The sequence below is a fragment of the Echeneis naucrates genome, chromosome 22 (genome assembly GCF_900963305.1).
Source record: "Echeneis naucrates chromosome 22, fEcheNa1.1, whole genome shotgun sequence".
In the NCBI taxonomy this organism is placed as follows: domain Eukaryota; kingdom Metazoa; phylum Chordata; class Actinopteri; order Carangiformes; family Echeneidae; genus Echeneis; species Echeneis naucrates.
In genome coordinates this window covers 17,515,249-17,541,367 of record NC_042532.1, presented here as the reverse complement: position 1 = coordinate 17,541,367, position 26,119 = coordinate 17,515,249, and the positions used below count along the sequence as shown (strand labels likewise).

At 41.7% G+C, this 26,119-nt stretch overlaps 2 protein-coding genes across 2 annotated transcripts; both read right to left on the bottom strand.

Moving 5' to 3' along the window:
- Positions 1–3,780: 3,780 nt before the first annotated feature.
- On the bottom strand, positions 3,781–5,885 carry rab32b (RAB32b, member RAS oncogene family). The gene is made up of 3 exons (XM_029494350.1): positions 5,672–5,885; positions 4,660–4,937; positions 3,781–3,930 (listed from the first exon to the last, which is right to left on the bottom strand). The coding sequence occupies exons 1-3, from the start codon at positions 5,883–5,885 to the stop codon at positions 3,781–3,783; spliced, it is 642 nt and encodes a 213-aa protein (XP_029350210.1).
- A 1,693-nt stretch (positions 5,886–7,578) lies between these two features.
- grm1b (glutamate receptor, metabotropic 1b) lies at positions 7,579–25,379 on the bottom strand. The gene is made up of 8 exons (XM_029493141.1): positions 24,671–25,379; positions 22,207–22,456; positions 17,000–17,235; positions 13,547–13,793; positions 12,323–12,491; positions 11,695–11,821; positions 9,156–10,083; positions 7,579–8,401 (listed from the first exon to the last, which is right to left on the bottom strand). Exons 1-8 carry the CDS (start codon positions 25,377–25,379, stop codon positions 7,579–7,581), a joined length of 3,489 nt encoding a protein of 1,162 aa, XP_029349001.1.
- Positions 25,380–26,119: the final 740 nt, after the last annotated feature.

The window sequence follows — 26,119 nt, the reverse complement described above, 5'->3', positions numbered from 1 at the left end:
GTTATCGTAAAAACATTTGAAAATGCAAAGTAATAAAAAGGAGAGGAGATTATTTATACTAATACTTGAACATTGATGATGGTTGATAAAAATATGGGCAATATTAAATGTTTTTCTACATTTCTTGTTGATTTCTGAAATATGCAAACCAGCATGACAACCATATAGATATTCTGCCTGCCCCCCCCCAAAAAAATAAAAAAATAAAAAAATATATATATGTATATCACATAATATTCTATTATATAATGATAGAAATCACCCACTAACTAGCTTATGACAGTTAAATTTGTGACAGTAAAATCATCCCAAATTGGCAAAAAAATTCTATATTTTCACAATAATATTCTTATACAAAGTGTAAATCTGAATAAAAGAAAGGCAAGTCGTAGTATTTTGGATGTTTCGTGGCCCCAGTGTGTGGTTAAAAAGGATAAACATTGAAGGGAATGGTGGCAGAGCAGCTAAAGGTGACAGCAGGAAGATGAATGAACAGAGAGCAGGGGATGAATGACAGTGCAGTGTATCTGCTGATTGGAAACCAGGACAGGAGAGATGAATGAGAGACAGACAGGCGCTCAGTGGCAAAGCAGAGGAACTGTTGATGGGGAAGGCTGAGCCTGAGATAAGCATCAGACAAACAGGGAGACAGGAAGCAGGTACAAGTCAACTGTGACTTGCTGTTATGCCACACTGGTAGACTGAAGAGCGTCTGAAGACCTGGATTTTTTTCTGCCGAGCTGAGGGGTTGATAAGGAGCCTGTATCCCGTTTGATGCAATCAGGTGGAGGGGAGTGGAGGTGCAGAGTGGGCCAATCTGTCCTGGGACAGACAAACAAGCACAGACACTCAGGTACAGACACACACAGAGATAGAACACACTCACACACAAAAAGCCCCAAAAAACACAAGGGAGGGAGGGAAGGTAACAAGCCTACACTTTGTTGTGGGGCCCCCTGCTGGCTGAGGGGTCGGAACAGGCCAAAGCCTCAGGCTGAGCAAAGACAGAAGCATTAGCATTGAAAACTGTGCATATTATTTTCATGCATTGCCTTCTTCAATAGAGATTCCTCACAAAACATCTGATAAATCTGTTGGTCCTTTTGCAAGCGATTAAGTTCCCAATTCAGGATCCAATCTATTGTGTGTGCATAGAAAATAGGCCGCGTTTCCTCCTTCCTCCTGATCCCTTAGGAGGAAAAATGAGGCTATATTACGTCCACAGAGAACTACAAAACTGGATTATCTGGTTTGATAAAGAGTAAAAAAATCTGGTCAAATGCTAACCTTTGTTATGAGTCATTTAGAAAGTTTTTTTCTCTCCCTGATTGAGGAATTGCCTGGAAATAGTAGCCTACTCTTAAATAATACACTTGAATCAGGGATATGGAACAGACATAAAAATGTATATTAACTTCTGCATGGAGCATTTATTCATGTTGATACATTTTAGTGCTGATACTTGGCCACAGAACATTTTCTGTGTTTTAACATGATTATATAACCAATTATATCTAAGTGAATTACACCAATTCTTCCCCTGAGTGTTAGATTGGATTTAAAAAAAATCAAAACTAATACTCCTACAAAAGACATTCCTGACACCCAGAGATTTTCATCATTTGAACCGCACATGCATGTGTTGCACACTAGATGGCAGAGTCTGGCAACATCTTACAATCATACTAGCTGAGTTTTTTGGAGTGTTGTGGCCAAAACCCAGTACCAAGGACAGCAGCATGTGATTAGTCTCCTTAATGGAACAGGATGTGATCTGTTTTTAATCACTAGTTCTTTCACACTGTGGCAGGTTTTGCAGGAGGGATTCAAACGGACCAAAAAAATCACCAAATGTCTGTGCAGTGAAATTCCAGTCTTGTATTTACGTCTGCGTTTCACAGACACTGACTACTTAATTAACACAGGCCATGATAAAATGGGTCACTCATAACAAGACCAGAGACTGAGAGAAGCACAGTAGGGATATGTAGAGCAGTTTACTCTCCTTCAACACATTCACACCTTTGCCTAAAATTGAAATTTTCATGCTGTCATGAATATATAAACAAAGCTTTCACAGAAAATGCACACTGGGGGGCAAATAAAATGGGGCAATATCAATAATGCACAAGTAATGGGATCTGTTGCAGAGAGAAAGATTTTCATCCAGACTGTCATATTCATAAACAACAAGTTAAGAGGTTGAGCTTTTGTGTCCGATGTGAAAAAGTATTGGGGCCAGCATCCCTGTTTGACTCCTGAATTTAGGTCTCTAGTATCTGGGACATACATCCATAATTAGCAGTTGTGTGTTACTTCTTCTCTCACTTTCCCTCAGGCACAATTGCCACACGAGGTAAACTACCATCCTGGCTTTTAGGTAGCAGCTCACTTGATCAGCAAAACGCAAAACTGCTGCTATAACAAAACAGTATAACGTTGCTCTTTCCAAAAACATTTGAATGCCATTAAGAGTCTGAATTTGGACAAAGGCTACAGTGTAAAGGTACCCAGCAGCAAGATGTAGAGCAGTTCCCTAGATGCACAGCAAGGACACTGAAAAGTAAAATTACAGGACAGCAAAGAACAGATTGGTGTGCAAAAATAACTTGGATAATACACAAAATGTCAGTGAAAGATACAGGCGGAGAATTCACTCTCCGCAAACATCTATGAGACTGTTCCCTGGAGTAGAATTCAGATTAACTGCACCTTATCTCACCATTTTTGAATCCACAAAAAAGAACTGGACTGAGCAATCTTTCATTCCAATACCTGCTATAAACGTGGTAACATTCAAACTAAAAAGTCGGGCTTTAGAGTTCTGGGAAAAACAAACCACCTATTCTGAATACAAAGTCTCCACATCAGCTTAGTGGAATCATTTCATATTATTGCTTTGCTACCTATCCTTTTACTAATGATCGAAACACTTCATCACTTCAGGAGGTGAGTAAACTGAGAAATCATCATCAGAAGCCATTGCTGTAAGTGTCTGATGCCACATCTCTCTCTGTTTCAAAGACATTGCCTTTCACAGAAACACAAAAGGAATATCATGTCTTTTGTAATGTGTTGTCTATCAGTGACTGCATCTGTAAAATCAATCTAAATGCTTCGCCCCCTTCAATTTAGCACTTCACCAGACACACACGCAGCACTAACTCGACCCTCTCTGGGTGGTACATGTAGCAGCGTGGTACGTTTTCACATATTTCCTCCTTCCACTAAAATCAGGTCACGCTGATAGATTTCCTCTGCTATTGGCCATATCAAGGCAGGCTGCAATGCTTATGCATGCGTCTCAGCTCATCTAACTGTGAAGTGATTAACAGATAATTATATGCACGGGTTGCATAACAGAAGCGCAGATTGGATAGGCTGTCATTTAATGAGGAAGATTTGAATGCTTGATTTGTAAAAAAATGTTTTCTCTCTCTTCCTTTATATAATGTTTGAAGAAAATGGCGGGTTTACAGTTTCTGGCCTCTCATTACAGTAGGTCAATCGCCAGCACGTCTTAGTTGCATGTAGGGTGTCACAGACTTTTCCCAGCAGGACATGTGTCACGCTGATCTGTTTATTAGCCTGACTGTATCAGTGGATTATCAGAGAAATGAGCTCGGTTGTCTCCACTGAGGTGTTTATGAAGCAGCCCACACAATTTACACAATATTGAGATATCTGGCACAGCAGATATGTGAATATAAAGTCGCTATGACTATGAAAACAGGTTCATACGCTTCTGCTTGGGATCAAAATCAGGTGTGGATCTTTACCTCAGCAGCACCATGGCCGGATCTGACTCTCCTCAGGAGCCTGGCGCGCTGTGATCCTGTCCCAGGGGAGCATTTCATTGGACGGCCCAGTGTCACACAGCATCATTTGTTTGACAAGAAAGGCACCTGCCTCATCAATATTTATGCCTTTCTGTGAACAGAGGGGAATGATATCATTTTGAACACTGTGTACACATCTGATGAGATAAATGGCTCAGTGTTTGAACCTGCACGGTTTTTTTTCTGTTTTATGAACAGGACATACAGGCGTTGCGTTGAAGCCCACACATACTGTGTACAGCATGAACTCATGAAATTCAAATTCCAGCCAAAAATTTTGACTTCAGCCGTGCAAAATACAAACTGTCAAGGGAAATAGACCATCAAACAGGCAAGAACATATTTGATTCATAAATTTAGGAATTAATGAGACAGACACTGACTGGAATAAATTAGAGATTAATGCGGCTGCCGATTAAAACAATACAGCTCATCAGCTTCCAGTTTGAAAAGAGCCAAATTATAAAACCTTTTTAAATGTATTTATTTCGTTTTGGATTTTATAATTATCATTATTTTTCTTCTTATTACTCCATTTAATCACATTCCATGTGCTACAACAGTCGAACTTATTAGATGCAGAATGAAACTAAATGTAGAAGAAACATCCTTATGTAAGTTTAAAGTTAGATTTTTATGAATATAGGACCAACCATGATTAACTTTATGCAGAAATCCTTTGATGCATTTTTAATGAAATACAAAAGCAAAGGAATGCTTTTGTATTTTGAAGACGCCCCTGTCAGTATGAGGTCACAGAGCAGATTCAGACTTGACTATGCTCAGTTTGCTCATGGCCTTTGTGTAGTGCAACACACACCTTTGCCGAAGTCTCAAACCAGCCTACAAATCTGTTTTCTTTACAGAAGTTGTCCAGAGATGCCAGCAGTTCTTCGTCCTTCTCTGACATGTCACATTTGTTGGCCAGCAGGACGACAGGGATCGGCTGTCCATTGTCAAGGGAGAGTTTCTTGTCCAGGTCCTGCTTCCACTCTGAGGCACCGATCAAGGTGGAGCGGTTTGCAATGTCAAACACCACCAGCGCTCCCATCGCCCCTTTGTAGAAAGCCCTGGACATCTGCTTAAACCTCTCATGGCCTTTTGGGAAGAGAAAAGAAATCCTTGTCATTTATGTTTCCCTGAAGGATGTGCACAAATCTGCCCCCCACCCAAAGTGAAGATGAAGCCATTTCATAAAGGACTCGCAAGTTTCTGCAGCAACACAATAAGTAATTCTTCAGTTTTGTATTGAATTAACATGGCAATTCAGTCTAATGCCTGATTATTATGTAACAAGTGGGAGACCAACAATCATTATCCGAAATAAAACAGCATGTTTCCATGGACACTGGTTAGGATTAAAATTAGACCTGAGAAAACACTGGATAAAAACAGGCTGCAGTTTTATTTGCTGCAGGCATTAAAACTCCCAACATGCTGTAAACGTATTCAGCAGTCATAGTTACATCACAGCAGCATGTGTTAAAAGTTTGAAGGTCATTTTTGGGGAGTGGAGTTCCTGCTGAGACAAATCTGAGCCCCGGCAGGAGAGAGAGGAGAGGCGCAATAAACTATGTGTTGATTTTGTTTGATGTGTTTTTGGGATTGGCTGCTAACTGAGAGGACACAGAGCAAATCTTGGGATATTTAAATATATATATTTATCTTTGGGCTGGAAATTCACCCAAATTCACCCGAACACTACTTAACATGCTGACTTAGGCAAACCTCACAGAAAGCAGGTGAAGGAAAGGCAGCTGTGATGTTTTCGGGATTTAGTATGCTTATAAAAAGCCTAAACACAAACATACTGCAACACAGACTACACTCACCTGCGATATCCCAGAGATGCAGTCTCACCACTGTTTGGGCATCCCATTCAATAGTTTTCAGAGCAAAATCAACTCCAATAGACATTTTGTATTTTTCATCAAAGCATTTGTTAACATAACGGAATATAACGCTGCTTTTCCCAACGCCTAAATCTCCAATGACTAAAACTTTATACAACTTGTGTCTGCAGACTGTCACAGAACTATCTGACATGTTGAGATCGGTGGTCCGACACGTAAAAATCAGCCTCGCCTACCTCTCCTCCAGTTTTTACCCTCTCAGTTCTTCTTCCTTGTATGCCAACTTTTGTTTTGAGTTTCTTCCTTCAAACAAAAACTGTAAATCTCTGACCTTTGATTTAAAACATCTGCGGCGTGGGTGCGCCACTAACACAGACCCAACTAACATTTCTCCATAAAAGACAGGAGACAAAACCATAAAAAATATTTAATTTACTCCAATCAAGTGTCCTTCAAATGCTCTACAGTAAATATTTGTTTAAAATAGCAGACTTAATTTATACTGTGTATACATCAAAGTGCAAATAGCTTATTCAGACTATTACTAACAATAGCGCTTTATCACATTATACAGATTGGATAGGTTGTTAAAGTCTTAATATTTGGGAACTTGATTGTTGTACACAACCGATCACACAATACAAGCACACATAGCTAGTGAGTTCTTTCTAACAGCATAATGGATATAGATATCATCCATGTAACAAAATATGATACGCACTTCATACATTCACAAAACATGTATATACTTTATCTTATACATAAATTTACACAATTATGAAATTGGACTACTAATTATAAAAGTTACAAATTTGAAACTAGTTTAACTGGCATTTCAAGAACATATAAATGAGATGAATGTACAAAAGAAACAAAAAAATCTTAATGAAAATGTGGCACTTGAACGTCCACCTGCTACATTCGTTATACAGTCAGTGCTCTTGTCTGGCAGTACTGTATCTATCAGAAATTCACAGATCAATGTTTTTTGTTGGCAAATTCAAAATTTCCACTTCCACTCATAGATCAAAGAAACAGTTTGATATTTGGAAAAATAGGCAAATTTCAGTTTTTTTTTTATTTTTTTTTATCAAGCTATAAACGGGAGGATGGACGCCACTCTTATATCTGGACAATAAATGTGAAGCTAGTTCTCAGTATAAAGACTCCACTTCCAAAGGGAACAAAATCCACCTAATCTCTCTAAAGCTCCGTAAATAACATGTCATATCTTGCTTGTTTGTTCAGAAATCAGTCATGTGAATGAATCCCTGTAAATCCCATAATTACAGTTAGTTGTGCTGATAAAACAGAACAAGCGATATCAACTCTGCAAAAAAGTTTCACATTTCCTAAAATATCAAACTGTTCCTTTGAGCCCTTCTGATCTACTTCTTTTCCCGGTAGCGCAGAAAACACACAATTTGTAACACAAAATACATTTTCTTCAATTCCGGTCAAGCTGAATTGTTTTGCTCTTGGTTTTTGTTTTGTATATTATTCACCTATTCTCTTGTGCTGTTTAAAAGTCCCCCTGCTCATTACATCACTGACATTTGTTAAATAAATCTATTTCAATGACATTAATTCATAAAAGTACACATATATAGACAATCTTAGTTACTGGGCTCATAAGAAGAAAGTCTATTTTATTCTAAAAGCTTATGTTAGGATATAAATATATGTTTGTAATAGCTTCTAAAGGTTTCTTTACTCTGTGGTGCTTTATTGCTCACCCTTATCATGTAAAAGCTACTCACTTATAGAGTGAAAAATGAGTGTTCAGAGCATAAAATGATTGTTTCTCTACACATCATCATCATATACGGCACGAGTCATTATAAACTGGAAAATATGGTACAACGGGCGATGTCTGGCCTGCGCCCTCACAGAGTTGAGGAGCTTTGCTTGAAGTCCTTGAGGATGACAGAGGCGTACGTCACATTTGGAGGAGTGCACAAAATCGACTCGGACACCGGCGAGATGGGGAAGGGGCTCACTGGGGGAGCGGTGAAATCTCGGAAGGGGGAGGGAGGCATCAGAGCCAGAGAGTCCTCCATAGCTAATTTAACCTCCACCAAGTCCTCCTCATCGTGAATCTGTGTGTTGTTGTACATGTAGCCGTGGAGAAAGCCGAACTGCTCGTTATCCATTTCGTCCTCCTCAAACGGGTCCAGATGCGCCGGCAGGACCGGGTCGTGCTGGATGAGGTGGGCCTGGTGGTACACGGGCATCCCGCCGCTCACGGCCTCGGGCATGCTTATCATATCGCTGAGCTGAGGGACGTCACTGCTGAATTTGCTCACCACCACCTCCTCCTGTAGGTGGTCCATGATGACGTGCTGGGGGATAATTCTGTTTTTCTGTAGACGCTCGGGGGTGCAGAGCTCCACCTCCTCGCCCACATCTTTTATCAGCCCACACGCAGGCGTTTGCCCGTGGGTCATCATGGGGGGAGTGGCGGGGGGGTTGTATGCGATGGGCTCGCTCTCGTCCTCCTCAGCCACATTGTACAACGTCTTAGTGCTGAGGTCCGAGAACTCCAGTGCTGTGTTTTGGTAGGTATTAGTTAAGGGTTTGATGACAGCCATCTGATTGGAACCTGCTTCCTGTCTCTTCACATGCACTGACAGTCTGTGCCACATGTGATCCCCTTTTGGAGGATGTCTTGCACCTGGTTCAGACCATGACACAGACTTTCCATTAGAACTATGAACAAAATAAAGACGACTGTTACTTCACAGGGACCCAGAAAAGTGGAGACAAAAACATCATTTCTGGTTCTTTTTCACTGAAGGTATGAGAAAAGCTCAGTTTCCATGTTGTCAGCACTATTCCAGGGTATCTGCAGGTTTTAAAACATACTGATAAAGTTTCCTCAAACAATACTTTAGAAGGTAAGAATTTATTTAACTAAGCTAAATATTTTTGTTTGTGTGTGGGTCAGTTCCATTCAGCTCCTAAGCACGCTCATGTTTTGGCCATAGCTATAAAACTTGTTCATCTTAAATGGCCCGTGAAGTGCTTAACAACGACTTAAATGGACTAAATGTCTTTAATCTTATGCTTGTCTGAAGGTTTTATGTTTTTATTAGTTATAACATAAGCAAATATGCTGGAAAGCGATTTCTACTTTTCTCGATAATTCTAGGCCGTGTTGTTCTCGCTGGTTTTCAATTGAATTGAATTTCGGTGACTCCTGCAGAAAGCCTGGACTCTGTAGCTGTGATTTCACGTCATCCCTCAGCACGCAGAGATGCTTGTTTTAATACCACCAACAGATTAAAGGTTAAAATGGCTGTGTGAATTGGGTACTGACCTACATCCGTCACACTGTACAACAGGTGATCCTATGAAAGTGAATACAGTAAGACATCAGGCTCCCTTTGAGAGGGAATTACAGTAAAACCAGCATCCCTGAGGTGCCTCAGGAGCAGGACTCAGACTCAATTAATGAACGCACCTGCCGTTCCCAGTGTTCTTCTTCCTCTTGAACATGTTGAGCAGGCTGTTGCTTCGGCAGGCAATTTTGCCATCGCCGACGTGCATGCGCACTGCATCGGAGGTGGTGAACGCGCTGCGCACGTTTCGCTCCGGTTTGGCAATGATGATGTACATCTTTGGTGTGAACATACAGCCCAACGCTACGGTCACACTGAGGCTCACAGAGAACGACGTCGTGATGATCTTGTAGTTGCTGCCGAAGTAGATGGGCACGAACGCCAACCAGATGATACACGTGGTGTACATGGTGAAGGCGATGTATTTGGCTTCGTTGAAATTCGCAGGGACGTTGCGGGTCTTGAAGGCGTAGTAGGTGCAGCTCATGATGAGCAAACCGTTGTAGCCCAGAGGGGCGACAACACCGAGGTTGCTGGTGTTGCAGATCAGGAAGACCTCTCTGATGCTGGGGTAGGATTTGACGGGCTCAGGCGGCTCCATGATGATGAGGGTCACCTCCAAGGTTAACTGGACGCTGATCAGAATGGAGGCGATGACCACCTGAGCCCAAGCGCTCATGAACCTGGGCTTCCTGGTGCAAATCTTCTTTTTGCTTCCCGCCAGGATGCGGGCGATGCGGTTGGTTTTGGTCACCAGGGCAGAGTAGCACATGGCTGCAGAGAGTCCGACAAGGAGTCGCTGGAGGTAACAGGAGGCCACGGTGGGGCGAGCGATGAGGGTGAACGGGCACAGGTAGCCCAGGAAGATGCCTGCAAGGATGATGTAGCAGAGCTCCCGGCTGGAGGATTTCACCACAGGTGTGTCACGATACAGGACAAAGACAAAGGCAACAAATGATGTGACCAGGATGCCCAGGCAGGAGAAAACCACCTGGATGATGGACTCTGGGTTGCTCCACTCCAGGTAGCGAAGTGGGATTGGCTCACAGCCTGAAAAGGGGGAAACAACATGAAAAGAAATAGACAGTCACAAGCAGCTCATGAAATTTTCAGAATTCCGATGTGAGCTTGTTTGCAAGACTTCTGGTTTTAAAAGCACAAACTGTCTAAATCAAAAGCAGTTTTGCATAGAAAGAAGGAAAAGGACGAGGTTTTATTTGGACGCTTTAAAAATTTGTCAAATATGTTTTAGCCTGACAAAATACAGTAAGTCTCAAAGTAGGTTTTTAGCTCAACTATAAATAAACCCCGTTCTTCTGAGCCATGGCCAGGTTGGGCTGCAGCCAGCAGAGAAGGGAGGGGGGGCAATGCAGCAGGACAAAGTACATCACTGTTTTTCATGGATTCAAATAAGCTCTCCTTTCTGCTTCATGTCAAGAACACGATGAACCTAATTTATGTTGCTTATTAATTTATTGTATGATGGAAGGTTTAGGTTTAGAAAATTGGACAATCCATCTGCTCCACGTTGCCTCTTCTCTGTCTGAAGGAGTCGGTGGTGAGAAAAACAGATAAATATATAAAGAGAGGCGTGGAGGCAGGACGGTCCGATCGCCAAAGTGTCCCGTCTTTGAAGCAGAGGAGGCCTGTGAAAGTGGGCCAGAAGAGTGCTAAGTGAAGTAGGACTGCTGTTGGAGAGTGGGGATGATGAATGGCTCTCAGGAGTCATGGGAAGGCAAGGAAAATAGGACAGGTTTATGAAATAGCGCCACAAAAAATCTTAGCAGGACAAACTGTGCGAAGTACAGGTGGTGGGAGGTCGGAGAAAAGCTCGGAGGAACTTTTTTTTTTAACAAAAGCTCCAATAAAACCAAACGATCTCCTCTTTTCTCTGAAAGCATCACTCATCCAACAGCAACTCAGCCTGTGGCCTCATGTTTCTGAAATTCATCCAAATTTAAATGTAAAAACTGCAGAACAGGAAAAACTTCTTTTCTTATCGGATTCAACTTTTAATCTTGAATACTTTTTTTTTTTTAGAGAAATTTAATGTTGGAGTTTTGGGGAAAATGCATTTATTCACTTTGATGCTGCAAGTTAGAAGAGATGATGCAAACCATCTTACCAGAAAGTATGAGGCTGCAGCCAGGAGCTGATTAGCATAACTTAAAATAAAGACTGGGAACAACTCATCCTTCTCTAGACAAAGATAATTTACACCTTTGCAGTTGTACTGAGTTTTATGTGCTGGATTATTTCTCAGCCGAGATCAGAAACTTCCCGGAGCAGCATAACTCTTCATCGAACTACAAATTATCATTTTTACACTCGAGTTTTTATGCTAATTAAACACAAAAGAGCTGCCATGTTAATTAGATGAATTTCAGAGGTGCTGGTGGACCGAGTTTGCAACCAGAGGAGCAAAATGAGCCCAGTTGTAGTTTCCCCTGCTTGCTGAAGCTTTTTTTTTTTAAACAGGGAGAGATGCAAGTGGTATTGATCGTCTCCATCTCCCAGCAAGGCAGTGAATAAGCATATTTAGCTAAATATTCAGCCGTTTCTCAGAAGAAAAAGCAGTTGGCTGTCTTCCGGCTGTGGTTCAAAGCAGGCAGTAAATTAAAACTTGTAAGCAAAGTGACGAGCAGACGAGGACAAGCTCACCTTCCAGCTCTCCGTCGGGCCACCAGCCCAGCTCACAGGCCTTACATGTGAACTCATCCTGGACGTATTCGTTGTCCTTACAGGCCGTGCAAATCCAGCAGCAGCTCACCTCTCCCTTCCGGATCACCTGCTCAACAAAACATGTTTTTCTTTCATTGCTTTTTATTGTTTTGCAATTTATTTTTTTGTTTACTTTACTTTTACTTTGTAAATAACAGATTATATAACAAAGACATCAACAATCAATACTGATATAGCTTTCTAATTATAACTTTATACTTAATAACAATAATAAAGGACTAATACATTGAAACTAATGCCTGTAATGGTTCTTTAAAAAGCTTTATAGATTAGTTATGAAATATTAATAACAAGCTTTGTGATGCCAGGCTGTGAAAACTAATTTCTATAAAAGGACGGCAGACGATTTGGGCCAAAATCAATGAATTATCTTTGAAATATTTACATAAGTAAGCTTACGGAATGACATTTATAATTATAGTCTTGGTGGATTGGTGGACTTAATGCCAAACTAAATTGTTGTGAAAAATGATGAAGGGATTTTTCACAACCTGGCAACCCAAAATGTGTTCCTGTGGTCAGGACATGTGACGGCTGCGTCCTTTGCCTTGATCTCTCCTTTGGAGCAGGGCTCGCTGCAGACGGAGCGGACCATGTCACTCTGGTTCATCTTGAACATGTCGTCGTCCAGGCTCAGGATGCCCTCGTGCCAGGAGCCGGTGTTGATGTAGTCGTAAACACCAGGCTCCACGCGTTGGAAGTTCATAATCTCATACCTGAGGATGAAGCAAGTGTTAAAAAGGTTTCAGTGACACTAAATCAATTCTTCAAACACTCTGAAATAAAGAGTTTTACTGGCACTTAGAACAACAGGAGAGTAATATGTTCTCACCAGGGAGCCCGTCAGGCTCATGATCAATGTCTCTGGTGAAACTCAGGGATTAGTTTTCCAGGTGCTAATATTTCTGGCGTTCATCTATTTGCTCTCTGGTTTCCAATAAATATATCCCGCTACTCCAACCTCACCTCACCAACTGATGATGAAATTTCAGTTCCTGACAAATGGAGGCTGATTCGACCGAAAACAGTGAGCTATTTAAGAAGAGAAAATTGTTCCTAACATTAAATGACAAATACAAATAAAGTGTAGTTTTCAGTTTAGCCAGAGATTCTTCTGGATGTGTGCCCTGGACTAACTCTTATTGAAGATGATTATTGCAGGTACCGCTTAGTTGTTTCAAGAGCAACAAGACAATTGCGTCTCTCATTTTTACAATGAGATTTATATGGCCAGCCTTTTCCAAACTCATAGCAACTGAGTTTAATAATGTGAACAGCTCTAACTGCTCTCCAAAGTAATCAAAATGTAAATTGAACATCACCTCAGATGCTTATTTATCATATCAAAAACATCTTTAATATGATTAACAAATTTGTCAGACCACCGCAGGAGAGTATAAACGATCACAGGTCCTCACCCACATGGTTTCGGTTTACAGTAAGATAATTTGTTAGTTGTGTTTGTTGTGTTTTAGGCAGAAGAACTAATAATGATCAGTATTAATGTCAAATTGAATCAATTCATTTCTCAGTTTATAAAACGTGTTTTTTTTTTTTTTTTGACAAATTGCAAAAATGTTGACTTTCATGGAAAGTTTAAAAACGTTCCTCAGGTTGTCTCTGGGTTTGATTAACTTCTAATGGGGGAGATAAATTCAGCTGGTTTGTGGTTCTGGTTGTAGGTCTCCCAATGCTGCACAGCATCTAAACCCAGGACTTTACGGTATTACACAGTTCATTTCAAAAGCAGCAAAAGGGAAGTGTGTTTTACCTCCCAGGTGAGTCCCCGTTCTCATCGAACCAGATGTCCTCTCCCGAGACCCCCGTGAAGGAGGTCTTGAGCAGAAAGTCCAATAAGTGACTGCCATCAACTGGCTTCATGGCGTCACAAAGCCCAACATGGCCGGGGCAGAGCTCAGCGTGCATGTCATGCAGCCCGTGGGCCATGGCGTAGATGGCGTTGATGACAAAGCCCATCTTGCTGTCTTGAACGTAGTTGTCCTCCAGACTTTCATAACCTGTCCACACATGAGACAATGGTGAGGATTCATCTCCAGGGGAGGAGCAGCGGGGGTGTCATTGCTGCAAGCTGTAGCTTCAGGTGAACTGTACAGGTGAGTCTAGCATGACGTCACATATTACAAAGGAGTGATAGGGTGCTCACTGATGCATCTGTGAATACACGCTTCTTTGCCTCTGTGGGAGACAGCTTTAAAAGAACTGGAAGCCTCAGAAAACGGTTTCAAAAAAACCTCGTTACCATGGCAAGACTATCCATTTCTGCATTCATGAGTCAGGATTCAATTAGAGCTGGCCTAACACACTGCGCCACAGAGACTGTGTCTCCTCGAGCAGAAAACTAAACCAGCTATTCTCGTGTGTTTGGACCTCTTGTCTTCTTCTGAATATTGTTTTGTCCTGAAACAAGTGAGCGAATGAGACAAAAAAAAAAATCATATTTGGATGGAAACGGTGTGCGATGTTCACGTACACCCTATCAGTTCAGTGTAATGCAAGCTAGAAGCAGAGTAAGCAGTTTTTTAAAGCAGATTTTTCAGTTTTAAGTAACATCAGTGTCATTACAAAGAACTTTACCATGCATTCGATCCGCTGGGTTTAAACAGTGGAGGCATGTTTGGCAGCTTCTGGAGGTGAAGATGATTATGTTGGGTTTTATTTTTAACAACTTCCCTTTTGCTGGAGCACAGACAACTCAGACAAAATAAGAACTTGGTAGAAAAGAAGTAACAATCACAATCTTTCTTTCTTTCTGGTAAATCATTGCAATCAAAGCGTTGCATCCTCCGCGCAGCAGGTCTCCCTGTAATCCACACTTCCATTTGAAGCACGATAAAATTGGCACTCCGTGCTTCATATGATTGGAGCCTATGACTTTTTATCCAAAGCCTGGTCTTTTATTGCTAGTGGGAGCGAAAATGACGTGATACTGTCTTTCCCTTCACCATGTATCACCTGAATCAATTCCAAAATTTCCCTTTTAATATTTTATGGGAAAGAAGTGGAGCATGATGGACCAACGGATAATGCAATAACTGCTGGGAAATGCTACTCCTGTTAAAACACAAGTTTCACTACTCTGAAACGTTTGGCTGAATGGAGTTAAAATGAGCGCATTGTACCTTGTATATGTCACTTTAAAAGTAAGTTTGTGTTATTTTTAAATGGCTCTGCATGTTATCAAACCTCAACTTGCACAAAGTGATTCAAAGGATTTTGAATCCACATAAATAAGAACTTAGAGACAACAGGAATATATATCTTTGGTTTTATTGTTACGTGACCTAAATGCAACAAGCATGGCTGTAGTTTAACTTATAATAGGCTCCTTTCAGTAACATAGCTGAGCATATAAATGAGTTAAAGCCTTTGATAGAAAGATAGAAAGCCTTTAAATTGCTCTATAATTAAATCTGCACCAATGACCTCGTTGCAGTGACGCCTACTTTGTGCACCTTTTTGTTCTGTGTGGAAAAGAAAAAGAATAAATGAATCAGCTGCAGCAGCTAAAACCATTTAATTGTGAATTCTGAGGCTGTTGGCGTTCGTTAGCATCATTTAGCGCTGATGTGTTTGTGTTGAATTAAGTGACGCTCTTCAGAGAGGGCAGCAAACACGTAGACAGTGAATTCAGTTGTGCAGCAGCTGGGCGAGCGTCCAATGGGAGCTGCTGGTGTTGACCTAGTTTGACAGCTCCTTGGTGTTGACGCCCGCTTCGCTCATTGAACTGTGTGAGCTTCAGTCATGATGCAATGATGTCATGATGTCAGCATGCAAGTGGGGAACCTACTGCTGCACGTTGGGATTAGGTGGCCGCATGACAACTGAACCGTCTCGCTGTTTCGCGTGGTTTAAACTGCTCAGTGAAAGCGGAAAACGGGCCAGAAAATTATTTTCCAATGCAAATTGGCTTCACTATTCCTGTAGCTACATGCAACTTAAGCCAGATCAGCCAGCTACCATCTCACTCAAGTGTTATTGGGCTGTTTCACACGACTGTTTCAAGACCAGGAAGGGTGTAAGAGCAGGAAGCGAGAGCAGATCAGAACCAATTGTTGGGCTCTTGCTGCAGTTGTAACAAAAAAAATAAATCAATAAAAACATCCCAATAGCTTCATATATTAGAGGTCAACTGAGATTAATGGCACACTTTGAGGAATACTAACAGCCTCCTTGAATTATCCAAACATGTGGTAAAACCTTAACGTCAGTCAACCTCTATGTATATTGCCAAAGTGAGGAGCGTTATGTTTCCATTCAGAGGGATTCACTCACCGTCTTGGAGTTCTACATCAAAAAAGTAAATACAGATATAAATGATGAAAAAAATAATCAAAACAACAGAACAGGACAGGACAACAACAACAAATCTATTTCCATTTATGAGCCAAAAATAAAAACTCTAATAACTGCGACTAAAATGTGATGCTGGTAGAAGCAGCTTGAGGTATATGCATTAAAAATAAGGGAGGCTCTATTCCCAGTGTAATATAAATAATGTGCCAATGCTGCAATGGAAAGGAGATTAAAGGTGCAATGGGAAAAAGAAATTCACAGAAGAATCTTAAGAGCTGTCAACTGAAAAGTATGGTTTAATTTATTTATTTATTTTTTTTTTGGCTGTCGTTGCTGCATGCATTGTTTTATATTTACGTTTATCAATATAATTGCACTGAAATCGTTTTCTTATTCTTTTTGAAAATAAAGGTTGCTTCAGAAAAGCTGGAGGAACGTCCATATCAACCTGACGACTTGAGATTGAAAACGTAAATATATTGGTGAGGATTTAAAAAAAAGAACAATGTAGGAGCAGCATGTAAAAATGTGTTTTAGAAACATGCTTGTTGAGCATTGTTTCCAGAAAACCAAGAATTTAAGCTGATGCATCGACTTTGTTCCTTTGTAAAAGAAAAGGATTTAATTTACCTAGAGCATCATCCTCTGCAAAGCCGAGAGTCACAGAAACGAACAATATGAAGAAATATGTGTTATTGGATTGACTTAGAGAGAAGTCTACCCTCTGGCAGTCTAATTCATAATTGAAGAGTGTGTTCCAGTTTACGGGGCCTTTTGGCATCGTCCTCTGGGCATTGCACACATCAGAGCATTTCAAGAAGACAGGCTGATGTGCACAATGGTGTAAAAATGTAAACGAAGGAAAACTGCAGGAAAACGTCACAAATTGCCTGACGAGTTGTTCAGCTACCTGAGCAGTTGCGCGCATAATTCATGTTCTCCTGCGGGTGCCCGGGAAGCCGGCACTGAAACCGGTACTGCCAGAACTCGGGGAACCACGGGTTCCGGGTGTTGGTGCTGAGCCGGAGCTTCAGGAAGTAGTCGTCGAAGGAGGACACCTCTTCGGACTGCAGCTTGACGGTGATGCCTCCCACGGCCTCCTGCTCGTAACCCTCCACCACCTCGACTCGGTCCGCCCAACCGTCACTGCAGAGAGGAACACAGTGTCTGTTTGTCACAGAGCTGCACTTACCCAAGGACCTTTGAAGGTCACTTACTTTTCCAAAATCCTGCAAAAGTCTCATCTGACGCTCGACACGCTGAAGCAATGACTGCTGATAGCTGTTTGATTTCTCAAAGCTTGAATGTCCCTCCTTTGATCAGCACATTAAAGAAATGTTTTGTTTTTTTCTGTCCATGGCTGCTGCAGAGAGCGAGTGGCACGCTTTACCTTTGGGTCAGCCATGTGTAAGAGCGTCGGTGCTTCAGTACAGCTGAAGCCAAAGCGAATCTTTTCTGCTCCGTCTGTTTTGAGGGGGCAACAGAGGCAGTTTGTCGTTCATGGTCTTTCAACAGCAAAAACACAGAAAAGATTTGCACAACCACCTTCAGCACAACATCAGTTAATGCATCAGCTAATCCGCCACCCCCACCACTCTTCATTGCTTTCCTGGAAACAGTCCATGTCAATTTCAGCGACACTGTTTTTGGAGGGCATGTCCTATCTGCTGCCAGCACCTGGAAGTCGCTCAACAACCATTACTCTATCATCGTGGGCATCAACAAGCCACCGCTCCTTCCCAGTGAATCATTTTGAATGAATAAGGAAACCTAATCACTCAGTCAGTCAGTGACAACCACAGCCCTGCTGATGGGATCCTGGAAAAATGGCACAGTATAGTGGACCCTTTCTGTAGCAGCTTTCTAAAAAGTGAAACAACATGAAGTTTTCTAAAATCTGGATGCGGCACGAGGAAAAACAAGACACATCCCTGTGTCTGTTTGTAGCCAAACTCAGACTGAATCCTGCAGAAAGCTTCTCTCTTTTGTTTCCCTCTCAGCCTCCCTGCAGGGGGGGCGTGGAGAGCTCGCTGTTCTTGCCAAAAAGGACATCAAAAAAACCAAGTCCACAGACAATCTGCCCCGGAGAGACTGAAGCTCCCACCCTCGTACACAAACTCAGATTATTCAGAGTGATTTTGTGTCTACGCTAGTCAAAGTTTTTTATGCTATTTAATTTCCAAACAAAACATCACGCTGGCGAGACGAAAGATTTTGTTTGAGGCTTTAGATTTTAATTTAAAAAACAAACACCCTCCCTTTGAGTTCCAAGTGCTTACTGAGTATTTTTAAGAGCAATTATGCAGTGTGGCATCAAACCTGTGAGACATATATGTGACAGCCTACTGCATTCCTGTGAGTGAGAAAGGAAGGAGGGGAGCCTCAAATAGCATCGTTCTAGGGATGGCATGACATTGAAAGCAGCTCCACAAAACTTACAATTTAAGGAGGAAGCCTGAGAATTCCTCCTTAACTCTGTCTCTGAAGAGCAAAATCTTGGCGTCAGCATGAACTCATCTCAGCCAACAGTATCTACATCAAATTAAACACAAATTCTACCGCCGTAAAAGCAGCAGCCATGTCCAGGCAAACGGCCTTTTCTCCCACAGAAAGCTGCTGCTGGACGGGTCTCCTCCGGGCTTCCATCGTGTCAGACAAGTGAGTTTTAAGCAGCACTTGTCCGACGGTCTACGAGGCCTCTCTCCGTCTCTCACAGCATCGTCGGCTTTCTCTGCTCCACAGAGCTGGAACGAACCTCCAGATGAAAAACGCTGACCGTCTCGACCTCTTTACTCTGCAGTCACCTCTGTGCACTTTTCAATTAACGCTGTGAAGCCTTCAATTTAACCTTGACATGCAGAGCTGGAACATTCTGTGTGATGACTGAATGACTGAAACTTATGAATGTGACGCTAGAACGACTTTGAAATCAATCACTAAAGCAGGATTACACTGTGGAACTACATATTTTTGATACTTCAGTCGTGCCAGTGTCTTAACTCCAGATCCTTTAGGTCAGTAGATTTGTAAAATAGCTACAAACAAACTACCAGATGGCATTCAATTAAATTTAGTTTGGACATTGATGGATGACTTTCATGAATTCAGCCTCATTTTTCTTGCAGTGTCACTGATATTTTTGAGCTATTTAAGAGAAGCATCTCAAAAGTGATCAGGCGGATTAATTTGAATAACTTCATTGGTGATTCCTTTTCATGCAGTGGCATCAGCAGGCTGAAGTTTTAATAGGTCCAATATTTTTATTTTATGTCTCAATAAAAGTGATGGCATTCACCTTAGCTTTAGTCATGCTGTGACGTCAGCGCTACATAGTAATAGGTGATGTTAAAAAAAATCTTTTTTTTTTTTTTTTTTACTTTATCGTATCTTGTTATTGATTTAATGTTCAATTCAAGAACGAGCACATTGCACAAGCAGAAACATCGTGACATCAGAATGTTAGCTACGTTACTGAGTTTGTAGGCTTTCAAGCAATTTTAGACAACAATTAAAAGAGTTTCATTTTTCCAAAAACTGCAGCTCATCAGGACAAAGAATATCAGCAAGCAGCATCAGAAACTGTATGTTAGCAGCACGTTCGGCTCGGTTGGCACTTCAAGAATGAACTGACAACGACTGTCCAGCGTGACAGTATCAACGGTACCTGGCCATCTGCTTCTCAGCATCACACTCAGTCCAACACTCTGAGTGCCAAAAACCTACAGCTCCGACATCAAACACACACAAACTGTACACATTTAACACAAATCTCTTTTCATTCATTTGTGAATCAGTTCGCTCAGGCCTCTCTGAAAGACACTGCAGGAAATTCTAACATTTACTAAATCTCAATTATGTCTTTATGAAACAATTCATCCTTGGTGAGAAGATTTTCAAAGCACAACAGTTTAGCAGTCAAATATTTGTGAGCTCTCTGTCAGGCAGCCTGGGTTGATGATCTTCTGTTGTTTCTAAAGTGGTGGGAGCTTCACTTGAGAGTTGATGAAATGAGCTGTGAGTTGTGAGTTGTTTGAGATGTGTGGGCTCAGTGGTGTGAGAACAGCCATCTCTTTCATCCTCCACACAGACACATGGATGGTTGATGACCAGCACCTCGGGCGTTTCTATTGGCCCGCTGCATAGGCCCAACGTGTTCACCTGCTGCATTGCTCTAAAAAACATTTTCCTTTTTCAGTCGTCTCCTTGACCCAGAAACACACACACACACACACACACTCGCAGACGCACGCACAGCTCGAGCGAACTCACGCCCTCCTTATCATCTGCAGAGATTTTAGCACCAGGGCAAAATTTAAGTGGAAGGCATCAGAGCAGGTTTAGGCTCTAAGATGCCCTTTTTTTATACATACAATTCACCATTTGAGGTTTTAGAAAAGGTTTGAAGTTCCTCCATTAGCCTTTATGAATCAAGTAGCTACACATGAATGAACTGATTCTCAGAAAATTTACCACAGCGAGCTTTTATCGTCGCCTCATTTCAGGAATTAGAACTGTTCCTAACAGGACTTGAGATGAGCCGAGTCTCCGTAAAGAGCCGATGTCTGGTGTGAGCACTGATATGAGCTTTGATGTTCACTACACCACGTTCCCGGGTTGATGCTGGAGGTGCTGTTCCATATTAGCCCATCCTGCCTGTGATCTGACAGGGAGAGGGAGAGCTCGCTGTACGGATGCATTATTCATTACTGAGCCTGACTCAAAGCATCTTCTGCTTTCAGAGGAACTCTACTCCCGTAGAGAGAGAGAGAGAGACAGAGAGACAGAGAGAGAGAGAGAGAGAGAGAGAGAGAGAGAGAGAGAGAAGAGAGAGAGAGAGAGAGAGAGAGAGTGAGTGGAAGAGAGGAGAGAGAGAGACAGAGAGAGAGAGAGAGAGGGAGACAGACAGACAGAGAGAGAGAGAGAAGAGAAGAGAGAGAGGGAGAGAGAGAGAGAGAGACAGAGAGACAGAGAGAGAAGAGAGAAGAGAGGAGAGGGAGGGAGAGAGAGAGGGAGAGAGAGAGAGTGAGAGAAACAGAGAGAGAAGAGAGAAAGAGAGGAGAAGAGAGAAGAGAGACAGAGAGAGAGGAGAGAGACGAGAGAGAGAGAGCGAGAGAGAGAGAAGAGAGACAGAGAGAGAGAGAAAGAGAGAGAGAGAGAGAGAGAGACAGAGAGACAGAGAGAGAGAGAGAGAGAGAGCGAGAGAGAGAGAGACAGAGAGACAGAGAGAAAGAGAGAGAGAGAGAGAGAGTGAGAGAGAGAGAGACAGACAATATCACAGTTTCATATGAACATATACCATCAAACCTGAGTGGAGCTAAATATTAGTACAGAAAACTCAGTGTCTGTATCTTACTCATAGAATTATGCTTTAATTTGTGTAAAAATAAAATAAAATAAACAAAATTTAATTTATAATCTCAGTTCAGGTAACGTGTTAAAAAAATCGGTATAATCAGTTTATTTGCATTTTAGTCTGACCTATTTATATATGTACTGTAAAGCACTTTTCCCTGCCACTGTTTATGAAATGTGTCAGTTACCTTTATTGAATATCATGTAAAATGCTGCAGAACTGTTTGTAAAAATTATGCTAATAGTAAAAAATATTTTGTTCACTTTTATTTCCAAGGTCAAAGTTGAACTTCTTAAACTTGAAAGCCACTTTCGAGGAAAACTCTAGAAAGTGCTGAGATGGAAATGGAAATCACAACTTTATCAAAAGCTCCAGTTACTAAGTTAAGATTGTTTCAGAGCTCAATGATTCATTTTTAATCTGAATTTTAAAGCAAACCTTGAAGGAAAGTCTCTAAAGTGCTGATTTAAAAAAAGCGAAACATTTGTGCGAATTTCATCTGCAAGGAAGATCATGTGAAGCGAGTGAAAGCCGAAGAACAGTTAATAAGTGAACGTTGTACTGTGATTGTTTTGTCAGGAGATCGTTATATGTTTGAGTTTCATCCCATTTAAACCTTTCGAAACTTCAGCCCCGAGAGAGAGACTTCATCATCCTCAAAAAAAACAAAAAAAACAAAAAAAAACCAAGAGAACTTTTCATCCAAAAAACATGACGGGCGAAGCTAAAGCCGCCTCCCTGTGGGGAAACAGCTGCTAACAAACCTGCCAATTAGGAGGAACTCTCCAGCTACTCCGAGCCGTCTCATGGCCATGAGCAGCCCTCGGACTGTCATGCCCTCACAGAAGCAGACAACGACTCGGGCCTTCGGCAGACGCTCCCGCAGCTTCCTCAGCAGCCTGTCGAAGTGCTTCTCCCCGGCGTTGCTGTAGATCTTGTCGGAGTGAGCGACGCAGATGCCTTCCTGCGAGGCGAGCTCTTTGAACACTTCCATCCCACTTTCACCGTAGTTACCTGAGAAAGACAAGAGCAGCTGTCAGGGGAGTTTCATCTACAGGGAAAAGGGAAGAATCAATAGCTTTTGATTTCTACGGTCATTCCAGGTTGTCTTTTTCTTTTTGCTAAAAATGATCCAGAATAGTTTGGACACACATTTCCCTTCAGCATTTAAGTGGCCCCTTATGTCCTCTGACTCTTCTTTATGGAATCAAGAGCAGCAAAATTGGAGCAAACAGGCTGAAGGTGACCTTATCAGCAGTTTCTGAGGACGGCTGCCCGCCCAGACGTCCACAATCAGAAGAAAGCTAACAAATAACCTAAACTGTTTAAATCAGAGCTGCTTCTGAATCACATACTGCATTTATTTTATTGCTAGACGAACATACAGATCATCAAAACAGCTAACAAAGGCAGTTTGCCAACATTTGATTAGATTTTTATCAGCTTGTCACAAACCCCCTCAAAAAAACCGCTGAGGAATTTGCAACGGCTGCTTTGTCCTCATGTTCAGTTTTATATATCTGCTTACATGCTCATACAATGTATTTTTAGTGTGGCATCTTTATGATGTGTAATTACATTCCATGTGTTGACAAATAATATAAATGTTTTAGAATCTGTTGAAAAGAAGTATTATGGTGTACCTGCAGAGGAAATGAAGGTTACCTCATTAATTCCTCTGGACAGTTTTCTGGAGTAAGTAATTGTCATGTCAATACGAAGTCCTGCTTTGTGTAACTGTGAGTCACAAACTCAAAGACACTTAGTACACAACCTGCCAGAAAAAAACTGAAATGCTTAACTGTTGGGTTTTAAGGTGCTACAGAATCAACTGCAGACTCCCAGGCAGGATTGATTTGTCTGAAGTCTTAAATAAAGTGGTTAGCTAAGTCCAGACGGGGGACACATTAAGTCCAATTCCAAAACAGGAGCAAAGTCAGAAGTTCAAAAAAACAAAGAAGGAGCAAAATACCAAGAAAATCCACAAATACAAATGGGTAACTATTAAAACACAAACAGAATTAAAATAGAGAAACCGCCAAAGACAACAGGGGGACAGACAAGAGAAGTGGTTTCAAAATGAAATAGGAAACAAACCAGAAGTGTCCAAATGAGACATCAACTGTCCACTTAGGGCAGATCATGACACTCATATTCGAAAAAGAAGATGAATATGGCAGCCGCTGAATCCTGCGGGGACAATTTGGACTCCTGCTGGCAAAACTAAAGAAGAAAAGAAAAGAGGTTTGCTCCTTATCTCCTTATTCCTTTCCCTTCTCTGAAGTTGCCCTCCACTGCTGGACCTGCCGCCTATTTAATACCATATTCAGGATACACCTGCAATTTTCTCAAACACGGCTCTTCTGTCTTCCATTCTCTGATCTTTAATTTCCTGTTTGTCCTTGTTTCGTCAAAAAGAAGAATAACAGAGGACAGAACTGTTGATTCATGAAAGGGGCTCTCCGTTCATTTCGCACATCAACGTCAGTTGATGTTTGGATCTGTATACATCTTTCCAAAAACCAAACTAGACACAACCCCAGCGTAAACTCAGCAGTGTAATCATTCTTTTTCTCACGCAGCGGTGGTGAGAAGTGTGGGCCGAGGGTTATGCCGCCCCGGCTTCTTGGCTTCTTGGCTTCTTGAATGGTGCTGGGAAGTAGAGCTGCACGTCCAAGTCACTGAGCCTCGTCTTAGCTACATTTATATCAAGCACCATTGTTGCCAGAGGAGGTGGAGAAACGGCTAAGCATAAAACACACTGAACAAGAGAAGGCCGGAGAACGGGAGGGAAAAATGAGACTCTTTGTTTAGAGTCTGCATTAAATTCAACCTTGTTGGGCGGGAAATAAAGGTCCTGGTCACTTTATAAAGAAATAAGTTAACTGAAAACTGTTGTGGATTTGAAGGGGAAGGCTCAGATTAAATCATAGAATCTGCAGGTGCTAAATAATTTTTAATGTCGATCATTTTGAAAGAGCAATGATTCATTAATAAAGTTCAAACTGTGCGGTTACTGTTTGATAAACTCGTCTGTATCTCTCAGTCGGTCGGTCGGTCGGTCGGTCACAGACATTTGTGGTTGTTCTGTTCACGGCTGCTCCAATCAGAAACTATAACTCCTGGTTCCAGCTGATTAGCTGTAGAGGTAATGGACGGACATCTGCTGCTTTGGTTTTGACCTTTCTATAAGACAAATCTGTCTCTAAAGCAAGGAATGGGTCTTACCCTCCGTGTGCACTGCCGACACGTAGGTCCAGTTGTACCGTTTGATGATGTCTAAGAGGGCCCGAGCTTGAAGTGTGTCTGAGGGCACCACCCTGAGGAAGTACTTAAATAAAGTCTTATCGCTGAGGTCAATACTGGTGGCAGAATAGGCAATCTGAGGGATGTTGAACAGCTGCAGAAGGTTTTGGACCTGAATTGCAACAGAGCTAGAGCCGGGCCCAATGACCCCTGCGATGGGCTTCTTGGTTGGTGGAGGCTGACTGGAAGGGACCCCCTCGATGCACCACCTGGATCCATCCTTGTCATCCCGGATGGAAATAAGCGAGTCTCGTATGAACTCGATGCTCTGCTCCAGAGCCACAGAGGAATGCCAGCAGGAGTCTCTGATCTCACTGCCCAAAGTGATGTTGGGTAACAGGTTGGGGTCTGAGTTAATCCGATCCAAAGTGTGGAACATGGCCTCCACTCTTTGGATGCCGTATTGCTCGCGGACCTCCCCGCATTTCCTCTCTGCCACCTTCTCAGCTGACGGTTGGTGGTGAACAGAGAAGAGGGCTCCGATTATAATATCCCCATCCATCCTCGCCACCAGACGAGAGGCAGAACTCGGCACCACTGACCTTTCATACTTGCCTTTGGACAATACAAATGCGTCAAACAGTAGAACGGGCAAGTACAAAATGGCAGTCAGGTAGATCATATTCGACATTGTGCCAATGAAGCTGAATGGAGAATCATGTCCACTTGGCCATAACGGACATCCATCAATCTTCTTTGGAATGAAATTGGAATTAACTCAGCTGCTTCTCCTTCAGTGTTGTCAACCTGTATATGAAAAAAGGGACATTAATTCATGTTTTTTGCACATAATCAAGCAGTTGGTCCCTCACTTTGCCTTGTACAATAGAAAATTGATTAGGTTGTCATTGATTCTGATTATTTATTGTACAAAACAAATACATTTACAGGGTCATATTCAGGTCAGGACACATTTTCAATATTCTCTGATGACACTGATAATTAACTAAATTAATTACCTCCATGACGAGGGCCCATGGGCCAAGAAGGTTTCATAATAGATTCATTGACGTAAAAAAAAAGAAGCCAAATATAAATAAATTAAACTTCTTTCTGCCTTACTCACAAATGAGAATATTTCTTTATTTTCCATATTCCTAATTATAAATTTTTCAGTTTAATTCATTCAGAAAATCTGAATAATGAGGATGATAATTAGATTAATCTTTTGTTGCAGCCTTATAGTCCTCTAGAGATAGAATAATATGACCTTGCTCAAGGTTTGCACATAGAAAAAAAGTGCAACACAAGTAAACAACAATTTTACAGCAGCACGGGAACAAATGTGAAGTAAATACTTAGTTATGTACACATGAGGCTTTGGGGGCCTGGAGACTGTGGGGTCCGGGGCAGTTTCCTTCTCTGCAGCAG

Coding starts and splice junctions, on each gene's coding strand:
- rab32b (XM_029494350.1), bottom strand. CDS start 5,885: ATGTCAGATAGTTCTGTGACAGTCTGCAGACACAAGTTGTATAAAGTT. Junction 4,938..5,671: donor GCATCTCTGGGATATCGCAG/GTGAGTGTAGTC, acceptor TCTTCCCAAAAG/GCCATGAGAGGTTTAAGCAG. Junction 3,931..4,659: donor GGTTTGAGACTTCGGCAAAG/GTGTGTGTTGCA, acceptor CTCTGTTCACAG/AAAGGCATAAATATTGATGA.
- grm1b (XM_029493141.1), bottom strand. CDS start 25,379: ATGTCGAATATGATCTACCTGACTGCCATTTTGTACTTGCCCGTTCTA. Junction 22,457..24,670: donor GTCGGCAGTGCACACGGAGG/GTAAGACCCATT, acceptor TGTCTTTCTCAG/GTAACTACGGTGAAAGTGGG. Junction 12,492..13,546: donor AACGGGGACTCACCTGGGAG/GTAAAACACACT, acceptor CTTCATCCTCAG/GTATGAGATTATGAACTTCC.